At 54.7% G+C, this 13,209-nt stretch overlaps 1 protein-coding gene and 1 long non-coding RNA gene across 2 annotated transcripts in view; both read right to left on the reverse strand.

Annotated features, from left to right (window-relative positions):
- Positions 1–3,422: 3,422 nt before the first annotated feature.
- Positions 3,423–5,389, reverse strand: LOC119470587. The gene is made up of 3 exons (XR_005199512.1): positions 5,253–5,389; positions 4,366–4,380; positions 3,423–4,218 (listed from the first exon to the last, which is right to left on the reverse strand). It is a non-coding gene; the product is annotated as an uncharacterized LOC119470587 (long non-coding RNA).
- A 2,199-nt stretch (positions 5,390–7,588) lies between these two features.
- TMEM235 (transmembrane protein 235) overlaps positions 7,589–13,209 on the reverse strand; it is a 12,177-nt gene continuing 6,556 nt past the window's right edge. Inside the window, 7 exon segments of the mRNA XM_017524688.1 lie at positions 7,589–7,652; positions 7,991–8,041; positions 8,043–8,226; positions 12,070–12,165; positions 12,168–12,203; positions 12,813–12,866; positions 12,869–12,886. Of these exon segments, the coding sequence (XP_017380177.1) occupies positions 7,589–7,652; positions 7,991–8,041; positions 8,043–8,226; positions 12,070–12,165; positions 12,168–12,203; positions 12,813–12,866; positions 12,869–12,886 (503 nt within the window).

Genomic DNA, 13,209 nt, shown 5'->3' on the forward strand with positions numbered 1-13,209 from the left:
AGAGCCAGTCACTAGCCAGGTCTCCTGACCCCTTGTGATTCCCCAGGCAGCCAAGCCCAGAGCCCTCTTCCCTCCACACTTCCCTCTAACCTGGCCCCTCTGACTCTGCGTGCACCTCCTCCCCAGGTGCACCTCCTGTCCCAGACCTACGGGGCCTGGGTCCACCTGGACGGGGCTGAGCTGATGCCCGTGGCAGTGGCCCTGCCTGTACTGCCCGTCCGCATCCTGGAGCCCTGTGACTCTGTGATAGAGGGAGACCCGTCTCTAAAAAAAATAGCCCAGGTGTGATGGCTCACGCCTGTAATCCCAGCACTTTGGGAGGCCGAGGTGAGTGAATCATGTGAGATCAGGAGTTCGACACCAGCCTGGCCAACTGTGTATATCATAAAGGGGAATAAACCCTATCTCTACTAAAAATATAAGAGTTAGGTGGGCATGGTGGCATGCATATGTAATCCCAGCTACTCTGGAGGCTGAGGGAGAACTCCTTGAACCCGGGAGGCAGAGGTTGCAGTGAGCCAAGATTGTGCCACTGCACTCCAGCCTGGGCAACAGAGTGAGACTCTGTCTCAAAGTAAATAAATAAAATATTCTAGGCTGGGTGTGGCAGCTCATGCCTGTAATCCCAGCACTTTGGGAGTCCGAGGTAGGCAGATTGCTTGAACCCAGGAGTTCAAGACCAGTCTGGGCAAGATGGCAAAACCTGTTTCTACTAAAAAGTACACAAATTAGCCAGATGTGGCAGCACGCACCTGTAGACCCAGCTACATGGGAGACTGAGGTGGGAGGATCGCTTGAGCCCAAGAGGTGGAGGTTGCAGTGAGCTGAGATTGTGCCATTGCATTCCAGCCTGGGTGACAGAGAGAGATCCCATCTCAAAAAAATAAAAAATAAAATATTCAAGGAATTATAAGGCAAGATAAAAAATTTGTCAGGAAACTTGAAACTATAAGAAGGCCACATGGAAATTGTAGAACTGAAAAATATGATAAGAACCCAGTGGCTAGGTTTAATAGTAGATGAGACACAGCTGGAGAGAGAATTAGTGAAGAGGGAGAGATAAATCAAGAGAAAATATCCAGACAAACAAAAAGTGGTTCTTTGAAAATGGTAATAAAATTGATAAACCACAAATAAAACTGATCAAGAACAAGATAAAGGAAGTATAAATAATTTGTAATAATATTAAAAAGAATAAAGAGGCTGGGCATGGTGGCTCACACCTATAATCCCAGCACTTTGGCAGGCCAAGGTGGGTGGATCACCTGAGGTCAGGAGTTCAACAACAGCCTGGCCAACATGGCAAAACCCTGTTTCTTTTTTTTTTTTTTTTTTTTTGAGACGGAGTTTCGCTCTTGTTACCCAGGCTGGAGTGCAATGGCGCGATCTCGGCTCATCGCAACCTCCGCCTCCTGGGTTCAGGCAATTCTCCTGCCTCAGCCTCCTGAGTAGCTGGGACTACAGGCATGCACTACCATGCCCAGCTGATTTTTTGTATTTTTAGTAGAGACGGGGTTTCACCATGTTGACCAGGATGGTCTCGATCTCTTGACCTTGTGATCCACCCGCCTCGGCCTCCCAAAGTGCTGGGATTACAGGCTTGAGCCACCGCGCCCGGCTGCAAAACCCTGTTTCTACTAAACATACAAAAATTATCTGGGCCTGGTGGTGTGCACCTGTATTTCTATCTACTCAGGGGGGCTGAAGTAGGAGAATTGCTCGAACCTGGGAGGTGGAGGTTGCAGTGAACTGAGATCCCACCACTGCACTCCAGCCTGGGCAACAAAGCGAGATTCCATCTCAAAAATAATAAAATAATAAAAGCTACCTATATTTTTATTATGCAAGAATAACCATTAATATTTTTTGTTTATTTCATTCTGGATATGTATATATGTATATGAATCTGTGTGTGTATTAAGATGGGAGATGTACAATCACATCAGTGCTTTGCAAAGCCCTTAATAGGAATCCCAGAAGGAGGATTTGTTTTAGAATGGTCAAGTAGAGACTTCAGCTTAAGAGTGTTAACTCTGAGATCCCAGAAGAGGTGGTTAAGAAGCTGCCAGGAATACAAACGCCAAGCTCAGGGGAGGGCTTGGACTGGAGGCACAGCTTTGAGAAACCACAGCATTGGGGAAATCCTGGACTTCAGCGAGTGTGAGGAGAGAAGAGTCCATGTGACAGACAAAGGGGAGCCTCCCTCTGTCCCTCCTCTTAGAAGAATCTAGATCCATACTCTGGGAAGATCCAGTATACAGGGGCTCCCAGGGCCCCAGAACTGCTCTTCTGTGCCTGAGAAGGTGGTAACTCACAATCAAAAGAAAGCCAGCAACTCTAAACCCCTGTAATCCCATGTCTCCCATACTGCCCTGTCTGGGGCAAGTACCAGCAAAAGTGCACTTTATACACACACACACACACACACACCATACACACACAGACACACAGACACACACATACACACAGACACACAGACACATACGCACACATACACACACACACATTTTTGAGACGGAATCTCACTCTGTCACCAGGCTGGAGTGAAATGATGCAATCTCGGCTCATTACAACCTCTGCCTCCCAGGTTCAAGTGATTCTTCTGCCTTGGCCTCCAGAGTAGCTGGGATTACAGGCATGCACCACCACGCCCAGCTAGCTTCTGTATTTTTAGTAGAGATAGGGTTTCACCATGTTAGCCAGGATGGTCTCCATCTCTTGACCTCATGATCCGCCCACCTCCGCCTCCCAAAGTGCTGGGATTACAGGTGTCAGCCACTGCGCACGGCCGAATGGTGCATTATATTGGTTATCCATTGCTGCATAACAAATGATCCCAAAACATAGTGCCTTAAAGCAACAATCATTATTTCCCATAGCACTGTGGGTTAGGAATTGGAGAGTGGACTGGGTGTGGTGGCTCACGCACACCTGTGGTCAATCCCAGGACTTTGGAATGCCGAGGCAGGCAGACTGCTGGAGCCCAGAAGTTTAAAACCAGCCTGGCCAACATGGTGAAACTCCGTCTCTACTAAAAATACAAAAATTACCTGGTGTGGTGGTGGGCGCTTGTAATCCCAGCTACTCGGAGGCTGAGGCAGGAGAATCACTTGAACCCAGGAGGCCGAGGTTGCAGTGAGCCAAGACTGTACCACTGCACTCCAGCCTGGGTGACAGAGCAAAAACTCCACCTCAAAAAAATAAATAAATAAAGGTAACCAGGTGTGGTGGCTCATGCCTGTGGTCCCAGCTACTAGAGACGATGAGGTGGGAGGATCGCTTGAGCCCTGGAGGGCAGAGCCTCAGTGAGCTGAGATAGAGCCACTGCTCTCCAATCTAGATGACAGAATGAGACCCTGTCTCCAAAAAAAAAAAAAAAAAAAAAAAAAAACAAAAAAAAAAAAAAAAAAAAAAAAAAAAAAAATGGGTGGGGAGAGGCAGAATTTGGGAGTGGCTTACAGCCGGAAAGTTCTGGCTTGGAGTTTCTCTTGAGGTTGCAGTCAAGACCTCAGCGAGAACAGCATTATCTGAATTATCTCTTGCAGGTGGTGCGCTCACACAGCTATAACACGGCTGCTCCTGTTGGCGGAGGCCTCAGTCCTGTCCACGTGAGCATCCCCTCGGGGCTTCCTGACTGTCTCCACAGTCCGATGGCTGGCTTCCCCTAGCATGAGCAGTCTCAGAGACCAAGGCAGGAGCTACCTTTTTATGATCTCCTCACCTGCTGCCACTTCCTACTTGACACCCAGTCAGCTCTGACTCAGTGTGGCAAGGCCTACAGAGGGCTGAGCACCAGGAGATGAGGACAGATGGGGGCTCTCCTGGGGGTTGCCTACTACATTAATAAATGCTGGTTGGGCATAGGGCCTGAGCTCATGAGAGGTCCCTGGCTTAAAGAGGTCAGGCCCCTGATGGGGGCACCCACCATGTGATGTAGATAAACCTGCCAGAGTGGGCTGCAAGTGGGCCCAGGACCGGGTGGAGCTGGGCCGTCCCTGGAGAAAGGGCTTTGCTGTGGTGAGAGGAGGAAGAGCCTTCAATGCCGGGGGCAGGGGCCTCTGAGTCAGGGCTTGTCTCTGGCTTGTCTCGTCTGTCTCTGGCCCATGCAGTCATTTATACACACGCACCCAGAACACCTCTGGATGGACAGACATGCACATAGCTGGTGACAGTGTTTACTCTCCTTTGCACTGTTTGTGACACATGGGCATGTGTTACCTATTTTTTTGTTTGTTTTTTTAAAGATGGGATTTCACCATGATGGCCAGGCTGGTCTTGAACTCCTGACCTCAGATGATCCACCCACCTCGGCCTCCCAAAGTGCTATGATTACAGGCGTGAGCCACTGTGCCCGGTCTATGTTACCTATTTTGAAAAGTTCTAAGAAAAATCAAAGAAAGAGGGCCACTTGGGCCAGTGAATCCAACTGTGGGAACCACCATTGCAAGAGGATTTGGTGCACAGGCTGTCTCCTCTTACCATAAATAATGCAGCACCATTTGAGCCTGATGTCATGTTGTCTATTCCCAGTGACCTTGAACCATGCACTGTCTCTTCCCAGGGAGGAGGCATTCATCCGCCGGTTAATCCCAGCTGCAAAGCCTGACACTCAGAGAACCGTGAAAACAGACGGAACCCCTGGGCCAATCACTGTGGAGACTAGCCAGAGAGTGAGGGAGTCAACTGGCCAATCAGAGGGTCAGGAACACTTACTGGCCAATCAGAGCATGAGGGGCATCACCTGGCCAATCAGATAGTGGAGTCAATTAGCCAATCAGAGTGAGGGAGTCTACTAGCTAACCAGAGAGTGAGGGTCAGCCAATCAGAGGATGAGGGATGTGGCTGGCCAATCAGAGAGTGAAGGAGTCGCGTGGCCTGGCTGAGTTCCACACCCACCAGAACACGTGTAGGCAAGGTGGGAGGGTCGATTCTGGAGGGGAAAGGGCAAGCAGCGCATCCTTCCCCCCCACACACTCTCAGGGAACTCTGGTGATCCCAGCAGCCCCTGGTGTGTCTTCTCCAGTGTCATATCCCCAGAGCCCAAGCCCATCTGCCATGAGAGGCCTGAAGTTAGGCAGTCACCCCTAGCTTCCCAGGAAACCCCCAGGAGAAGCCTCCTCAACAGAGACTGGGGGCCAGGAGGAGAGGAAGAGCCCTCCCACACCTTTCCTCCCAAGCTGAGAGGATATGCTGAGGAAGCCAGCCCCCGTTTCCAACACAGAGACCCAGGGACCCCCCATTGCTGTGCTGACCTCGGAATAAGAAGTAGTCCTACTCTGTCCGCAGATGACTTCACGGTGGACACAAACACGCACGTGGACACTCACACGCACTCGTTCACGGAACACCTCTGGATGGACAGACAGCTGGTGACAGTGTTTGCTTGCCTTTGCGATGTTTGTGATAGACGGGCATATGTTACCTATTGTTAAAAGTTCTAAGAAAAATAAAAGGCTTATATGGCACACAGCACAAGTGATTCATGTAAGGACAAACTGGCACAATGTTCCCACATGGAATGGTAAACTTTCTTTTTTTTTTTTTTTTTTAGATGGAGTTTCACTCTTGTTACCCGGGCTGGAGTGCAATGGCGTGATCTCGGCTCACTGCAATCTCCACCTCCTGGGTTCAGGCAATTCCCCTGCCTCAGCCTCTTGAGTAGCTGGGATTACAGGCACGTGTCACCATGCCCAGCTAATTTTTTGTATTTTGAGTAGAGACGGGGTTTCACCATGTTGACCAGGATGGTCTCGATCTCTTGACCTCGTGATCCACCCACCTTGGCCTTCCAAAGTGCTGGGATTACAGGCGTGAGCCACCGTGCCCGGCCGGAATGGTAAACTTTCAAACACCAGGAGGAAGAGGAGGCCCCACTCACCACACAGCTTTGTCCTCACTGGGCCCCACCAAAACTGTGTCACCCCCTTCAGCCCCCAGGAGCTTCCTTAACCTTTGAATCAATAAAGAGACCTAGGGGCGGGGCGGGGTAGGGGGGGCAGAGAGACCAAACCAAGAGAGGCCACCACCTTCCCTAGCACAGCTCTCAACTTGGGAAGGGCCCCCAAACCCCAAACAGACCACCACACAGGCCCTGGGAACCCTTCTGCAGCTGCCTCAACTGTCCATCTGCATAACGGTGGGCGTGCCCCAGCCTTTGTGGCCCCAGGCGACTCAAGTGTGTGAGAACTGTCTCCCCCTGGGACCAGCAGTGGGCCTACAGGCCTGGGCCTGCAAGCTGAGCCCCTCCTACCTATGGTTCTGCCCTCCATTTAACAAGCCTGGATCTCAAACTGCAGGCCCAGCCCTGCACCACCCTAGGCAGCCCTGGCCACTGTGGCCAATAAGCCCCCTCAGCCACGTCTACTTTGAGGCAGGCAAGGAGTGGTCCCAAACTCCTTCACCATGGAGTGACACACCCACCCCACCCTTCTGGGACTTCCACCTCTGTCAGCTCCACACCTCCCCCAGGTTGCTGCAGAGAGGAAGGGTTGGGGCCAGAAGCAGCAGTGGCCTGTCCCAGGACAAGAACAGAGGTCTGTGCGCCTGCTCTGCCCGGAAGCGCTCAGTGAAAAGTACCTAGCAGGCTTGAAGACACGGGATGGGGCGGGGGACACATCTGGCTTGGTCCGATCCTCGCCCCCCCACACCTGCAAATTGCAGGGGCCTCTCATGCCTTCTTCTCAGCTCTTACCCACCAAGCCTGCCCTCCCGGGAGAGTGGACAGAACAGAGGCCTCGGAGGCCACGGCCTGAGACGGCATCTCTCTGGCTCCAGGTGATCTGGGTGAGTGTCTCTGCCGCTCTGGGCCTCCGTCTCCCCCTCTGTAAAATGGATGTAGGATTGTGATATTGTGCTGGACTAGAGCCAGAACCTGAGCAATGCCATTTTTATAAAATGCAAAACTGTGTTTTAAATAAGTTGTAACGGCTGCGCCATTCTCCTCACAATAACTGCTGGTCTTGGCTTCTGTAAATAGAGCCGCTAGTTTGTTCTGCAAACTATGTAAAGCTGCTTGCCTTTTCTTATAGGTAACTGTCAGAATTGCTAGCCTTTGCTTACCGGTAATAACTAAAATAAGCAGCCCAGCTTAATTCCATCCTGGCTCCTGTGACTTGTAACAAGTAACTAAGATCTGTGACTTCTATCACCACCCGGACAATGTGTAAACAAATGTGTGTCTTGACTTCTGTAAACCACTGAAGTAACAAACAGAAGGACAAAAGTCCCCTGGCCCTTGGAATGTCCGGAGACCCCCACCCTCGTCTCCGCCCAGGAGGTGAATCACAGAATCCCCTGGCCCTTGGAATGTCAGAAACCTTTTCATCCCCATCCCCGCTCCTCACCCCCACTCCCAAGGTGGTTTTTCGGGTATAAAAAGTCTTGGCACCCTCCTTTCGACGCCACAGGTTGGAGAGATGTGAGTCCTCTGTGGTCGCCGGCATAATAAATGACCCTGTCATTTATTATGCAATCTGGCATACTTTTGTCTTGGTGCTAACTTTCTACGCTCGGTCCAGTACAACAGGATATCCATTCAGTAGGGCTACTGCGGGACTGGAGAGTAGCATGGCACCCAGCGCTGAGGCATTTAACAGACACCTCCTTTTCTCCCAGGGACATCTCGGGAATGGAGGCAGCACTGGCTCTTGTGCCTGCAGGGGGAGAGGCGAGTTCAGGCCACACCCTTGACAGGCACCCCCATCCAACTCTGCCTCACCTGGACCACTTACTTCCTCTTTTCTGAACTCTTCTCATCACTAAGGGGCAGTTAAACCAGTTAGTCCAGGGCAGGGGAGCCTCCCCAAATATCTAGGGAGACACACAAGGAGCTGGATTCTTGGCTCTGCCCCCACCCCTTTTTACCTCCAGGGCTCCTTCCTGGCCAGGACCCCAGCCAGGCCCAGGGAAGGGATTTCCAGCCTCTCATGGGGGCCCTGGCCCTGACCGCCCAATCCCAGGACGTACAAACGGAAGCTCAGCCACCTCTCACCTCTCCCCCACCTGCTGGGGACTCAGATGACCACAGAGTGGGGTTCTCAGCGGCTGAGACCAGGAGGGCTCCGCTGAGGGCCTCCGAGGCACAGGAGCCCCAGGCCAGGGCCAGGGACCAGCTGAAGCTGACGTGAACACCCTGCACATGCTTCGGGCCGTGCTGCCGTGCAGTCTCCGTGAAGGCCAGGTATGCATACCTGATGTAGATGCTGACCCCTGCCAGGGTCGGGGCACCTGGGGGAGAGATGGGAGGGCAGCTGCTCTGTGTCTGCTCTGACGGGCCCAGGTGGTCCTGCAGACATGGCTTCGAGCCCCGACTCCACTGGCATTCAGGCAGAGCTGCAAGCCGCCCACCACCCTTCCTGTGCTGGTGACTCTCCCAGACACCCCTCCTGCTTGGGTCTGCACAGGGCTACAGCTGCTCAGCTGCATGCCGGGGAGTGGAGCTTTAAGAGGCTCCAATTCAGTCCTCAAACCCCAGAGACCTTACCCTGCAAAGCCTCCTTGAAACAGCACCACCTGCCCCTCAACATGGTTCCTGCTCACAGAACTGCCCCCCACACACCCTGCACCCTCCATGGCCCCCAGCACACATACACACGCACAGACATACACGTACGCATTTGCACATATGCACACACATACACGTGCATACGCCTGTACACATTCACAAACATGCACATACATGCACACACCTGTACACATTCCAACACACACACACATGTACACATGCACACACCTGTACACATTCCAACACAGGTACACACGTACACATGCACACACCTCTACAGTCACACATGCACACACGTACACATTTGCACACATGCACACACCTGTACACATGCACACACGTACACATTTGCACACATGCACACACACAAACACACCTGTACATATTCACACACATGCACACCTGTACACATTCACACATGCACACCTGTACACATTTGCACACACCTGTACACATTCACACACATGCACACACACAGCCATGGCCTCTGCTGGCAGCAGGGTTGCCCAGAGCTCTGACCAGAGTCCCTACCTTGCACTCCCGGCCTCCTCTTCCTGACACCTTCCCTACCTCTGGGGCTAATGTCCCCCTGCCTCTGACTCTCCTTCCAGTGTCCCCTGTCCTCCCAGCTCTGAGTTCGGGCCCTTCCTCAGGGGAGGATGCCTGCCCTGGGCTCTCCTAGCTCCTCCCTCCTGCTCTCCACAAGGTCAAAACTGTTGTCAAAGGAATGAAGCCAGCTCTGCACAGGGTGGCGGGTGCCAGGTTTCATCCGGCAGTTCAGGGTCCAGCAAAGAGCTGGGCAGGGGCCTTGGCCGGTGCCTCCAGGGTGTTTTCCTGTCTACTGGGCTTGGAGGAACTGGCCCAAACTGCCACCCCCTTCCCACAGCTTCCGGCTGACGAGAAAGACTGTCCTTGGTGCCAGCTGTAGGGAATGTTAGCTGGTGGGCAGGTGGCCCTGACTTCCCCCCAGGCACTTCCTGGGTGCACAGGGTCCCCTCTGGGTACTACCCAGCCAAAAGAAGACAACAGCCCCAAGCTGATGCTCAGGGCCAGGTCCAGATCTCACTGATGCCCAGAGAAGGGGCACAGCCCAGCCTGCTCTTCTGCAATTCCTCCTGGAAACCAAACCTGGGAAGAAGAGAGGGAGAGAGAGCGGGAAGAGAAGACGGAGGGAGGCCGAGGGACGGAGGACACGCGGCGGCCGGCCCGGCGGGCAGTGCAGCGACAGAAAGGACGGGTTTAATTTGGGGAAGAATGTGAAGCCAAATTGAATGAAATGGGCCCTGGGAGCAGCAGGGGTGGGGTGACCCAGCCCCAGCAGTGGAGGCTGACCACGCGGTGGGAGGTGCCTGTCCCTGCCTGTTGCACGGGTCTCAGCTGCAGCCCAGGGCCCCACTTCCTGGCAGGCTGCCCACCAGCTGAGCCCTCTCCAAACACCAGCTGCCTCCTCTAGCCTGGAGGAGGACATGGCCTTTCTCCCAAAATGAAGGAGAAGGGTAAGCTGGGACCTGAAGCACCTCCCGACTCCCAGTGAAAGGGCCTGGGCTCAGCTCCCGGCGGGCCTCTCTCCCAGCCTCCCGCCTCCCACCTCCTGAAGGAGGCCTCCCCAGCGGGCGCCTGCAACCTCAAGCTGGGCAACTCTAGAGAACTCTGTCACCCCAGGCCCTGTCGTCCCCCAGGCTCCCCATGATCCTATCTCAGGGAAGGGCGCTCAATCCATCTGTGAACCCCCATCTCCCTCCACATACTTGCAGTGCTAGTGAGGGGTGAGGGGCGGGCTGACCCTAGGTAGGTGCCCTTGGTGTGATATCCTGAGAGCCCTCTGCTTCGGCCCACAGCAGACCCTTATTCTCAGAGTGGAGGCCCCTCTGCCTGGGGAGGCTGGAGTCCCAGTGGAGCCCCCACCCACCCACCAGCTGCCTCCAGACCCTCTGCCCCCTAGCTGGTGCCTTCACTCCCACGCAAAACACAGACACTACGCTCTCCATCACCATCTCCCGGTTACAACCCTAACCCCGTCCCTCCCGTCACCATCTCCCTGTTACAACTCCACCCCGATCACTCCTGTCACTGGCTCTCCAAGGTCCTCTTAATTGGATTCTGAAAACTCACAGGTGGGCCCAGGGTCAGGTCATTTGGATTCTTCCTGATTTCACTGTCTAGAGGAGACCTTGGCTTCAATGTTGTCCTCCTGCGGCCTGTGACCAGCACCAAGGCTGCTGGTTTCCTCAATCTCTGCTCCCAACTGGGCCTCCTCAGTGACAGAGGCCTCCCCTAAAGCCCAGAGAAGCAGGGAGGGCGCCCCCAGCCGTGGGCAGTCTGCTCCTTGTGGCCACAACCTTGATGGTGGAGCTGGCCTGAGACGCAACCAGGCCTGGCTCAGGCTGGCCCTGGATGACAGAGGTGGCTGAGGACGGGCTGTCAGGAGCCCCCAGTCCATCTTCAGGCACAGCCAATGCTGGGCAGTTGGTGGAAACTGAGGAGACGGCACCGGCAGGGGTGGAGGGGAGCCCAGGACCTCATTGGCCTCGGCCCTCTCCAGGCCTCGCAGCTCTCACTTGTAGCTGGGACTGGGGGGCCTTCGGAGGAGCACATGGCCCAGCACCTGGCAGGCAGTGGGAGCTGGAGCCATGTCAGCTGCTGGGTGGTTACTGGTTACGGTCTCAGCTTATGCTGGGGTCAGTGCTGAAGCCTCTGGTGCCCCGTCCCACTTGCCTTTATTCCTGGCCCTGCCTCGTCTGTGCCAAACCCCCGTGCCCTTGCTCCTCCCAGCAGGACAGTCTGGGAAGGAGAAGGCAGTGATGAGGGGCTTTCCCCAGGCCCCCAGCATGATCTGATGCAGCAGAGCAGACCCTGGCTTGCCCTGGAGGCCCTCATGCCCGCCATGCCGAGAGCCTTGGACCCTGGTGCTCCTCCCTGCCCCAGGCTCTGACCCAGAAGCCCTGCTCCTATCATGGTGCTATGGTTTGGTGCCCGGCCCAAATCCCATGTTTAAAAGTATGCTGCACCTCCCCACTCTCTCTTCCTCCTGTTCCGGCCATGGGAAACGCTGGCTCCCCACCTCGGCCTTCCACCCATGATTGTCATTTTCCTGAGGCCTCCCCAGAAGCCGAGCAGATGCCAGCACCATGCTTCCCCTACAGCGTGCGGAACCATGAGCCAATTAAATCTCTTTTCTTTATAAGCCCAGCTAATTTTTGTATTTTTAGTAAAAATGGGGTTTCACCATGTTGGTCAGGCTGGTCTTGAACTCCTGACCTCAGGTGATCCACCCACCTCAGCCTCCCAAAGCACTGGGATTACAGGCGTGAGCCACTGCGCCTGGCCTAAACCTCTTTTCTTTATAAATTACTCAGTCTCAGGCATTTCTTTATAGCAATGGAAGAACGAATACACATGGCTAACTTCTGGAACACAGGGAGCTGCCTGCCACGGCTCCATCCCCAGATCAGCGCCAGTCCAGAGGGGAGCAGGGGACAAGGGCAACAGAAGAAGCAGCACCCACTCCCAGGACCTATGGCCCAGCCCCCATCTTTGAAGCCACTCCCCCAGGGCCCCAGACTCACTCCCCAACAGGAAGCAGCAGCAGGTGAAGAGCGGCAGAGGCTCTCTCTGGGCCAGGGAGCTGAGCAGTCCGCAGATCCAGCCGCACGCGAGGAGCAGCTCAGGGGCAGGACCACCATGACTGCGCGGTGCAGCGCTGCGGGAGAGGGGGCTCATGTGAGAGGGTCCCCGTGGGCCCTTCAGCACCTGTGTGCCGGAGGACAGTGACCTGCTGTTCCACCTTCTAGGAAAAGCAGCTGGCACTCCTCTCTGTGAAAACCAGGGGACCCTCCCAGTGGCCCCCTCTCACCCTGGCAGGGGCTTCCTGAGTCCAGGAGAGGGAGTTGTCCCCAACACCCTCCCAACCCCCATCCCGGAGCCTCACATGTCCCCCAACCCGAAAGGTGAGAGACGCCAGCCAGGTAGACAACAGCTCATCTCGAAGAGTCCTAAATGGGGAGCCGGGAGTCTGCAGGGCCCACAGGATCCAGCCACGCTTGGAGCTGCCTGGTTTCCCCAACAACAAAGGAGTGAGCGTCGCCACTGAGAGGGAAACTGAGATAGGGGAAGAACAGGACAGGCTGGGAGCAGGGCCCCTGTGGTTAGGGACAGCAGCACAGCACCGAGAGAGGTACGCGTGGAAACCTCCTGGGGGAAATGTAGGGGCCAGTGGAAGCAATGCTGTGGGGTGGGGATGGGATGGCTGGGATCCAGCCTTGCCTGAATATTCGGGAAGGAAGGGAAGGGGGCCCCACCCAGGACTCACAGATGAGGTGCTGCACCGAGGTGGAGGTGGAGGCATCCAGGCTCTCGCTGGCGAAGGTATGCAGCTGTTCTGCCCTGGGAAACAGAAGACTCAAAGCCTGGGGCCCGGACGCTAGGGGCACTCAGCAGCCCACCCGATCCCAGGGGACCCCCCAGCACCACAGGGCCCTGCCATATTCTCTCTCCTGCTGAGACTCAGAGCTGAGACTCCAAGTGGGATGAAAGGCCTGAGACATTTCATCTTAGTTATTTTCACGTGCATGTGACGCCTGCACAGATGCATGTTTAAAATTTTTTTTTTTTTTGAGACGGAGTTTCACTCATGTTACCCAGGCTGGAGTGCAATGGCGCGATCTCGGCTCACCGCAACCTCCGCCTCCCGGGTTCAGGCAATTCTC

This window comes from Cebus imitator, unplaced genomic scaffold, assembly GCF_001604975.1.
Source record: "Cebus imitator isolate Cc_AM_T3 unplaced genomic scaffold, Cebus_imitator-1.0 Scaffold36, whole genome shotgun sequence".
NCBI classification, from domain to species: domain Eukaryota; kingdom Metazoa; phylum Chordata; class Mammalia; order Primates; family Cebidae; genus Cebus; species Cebus imitator.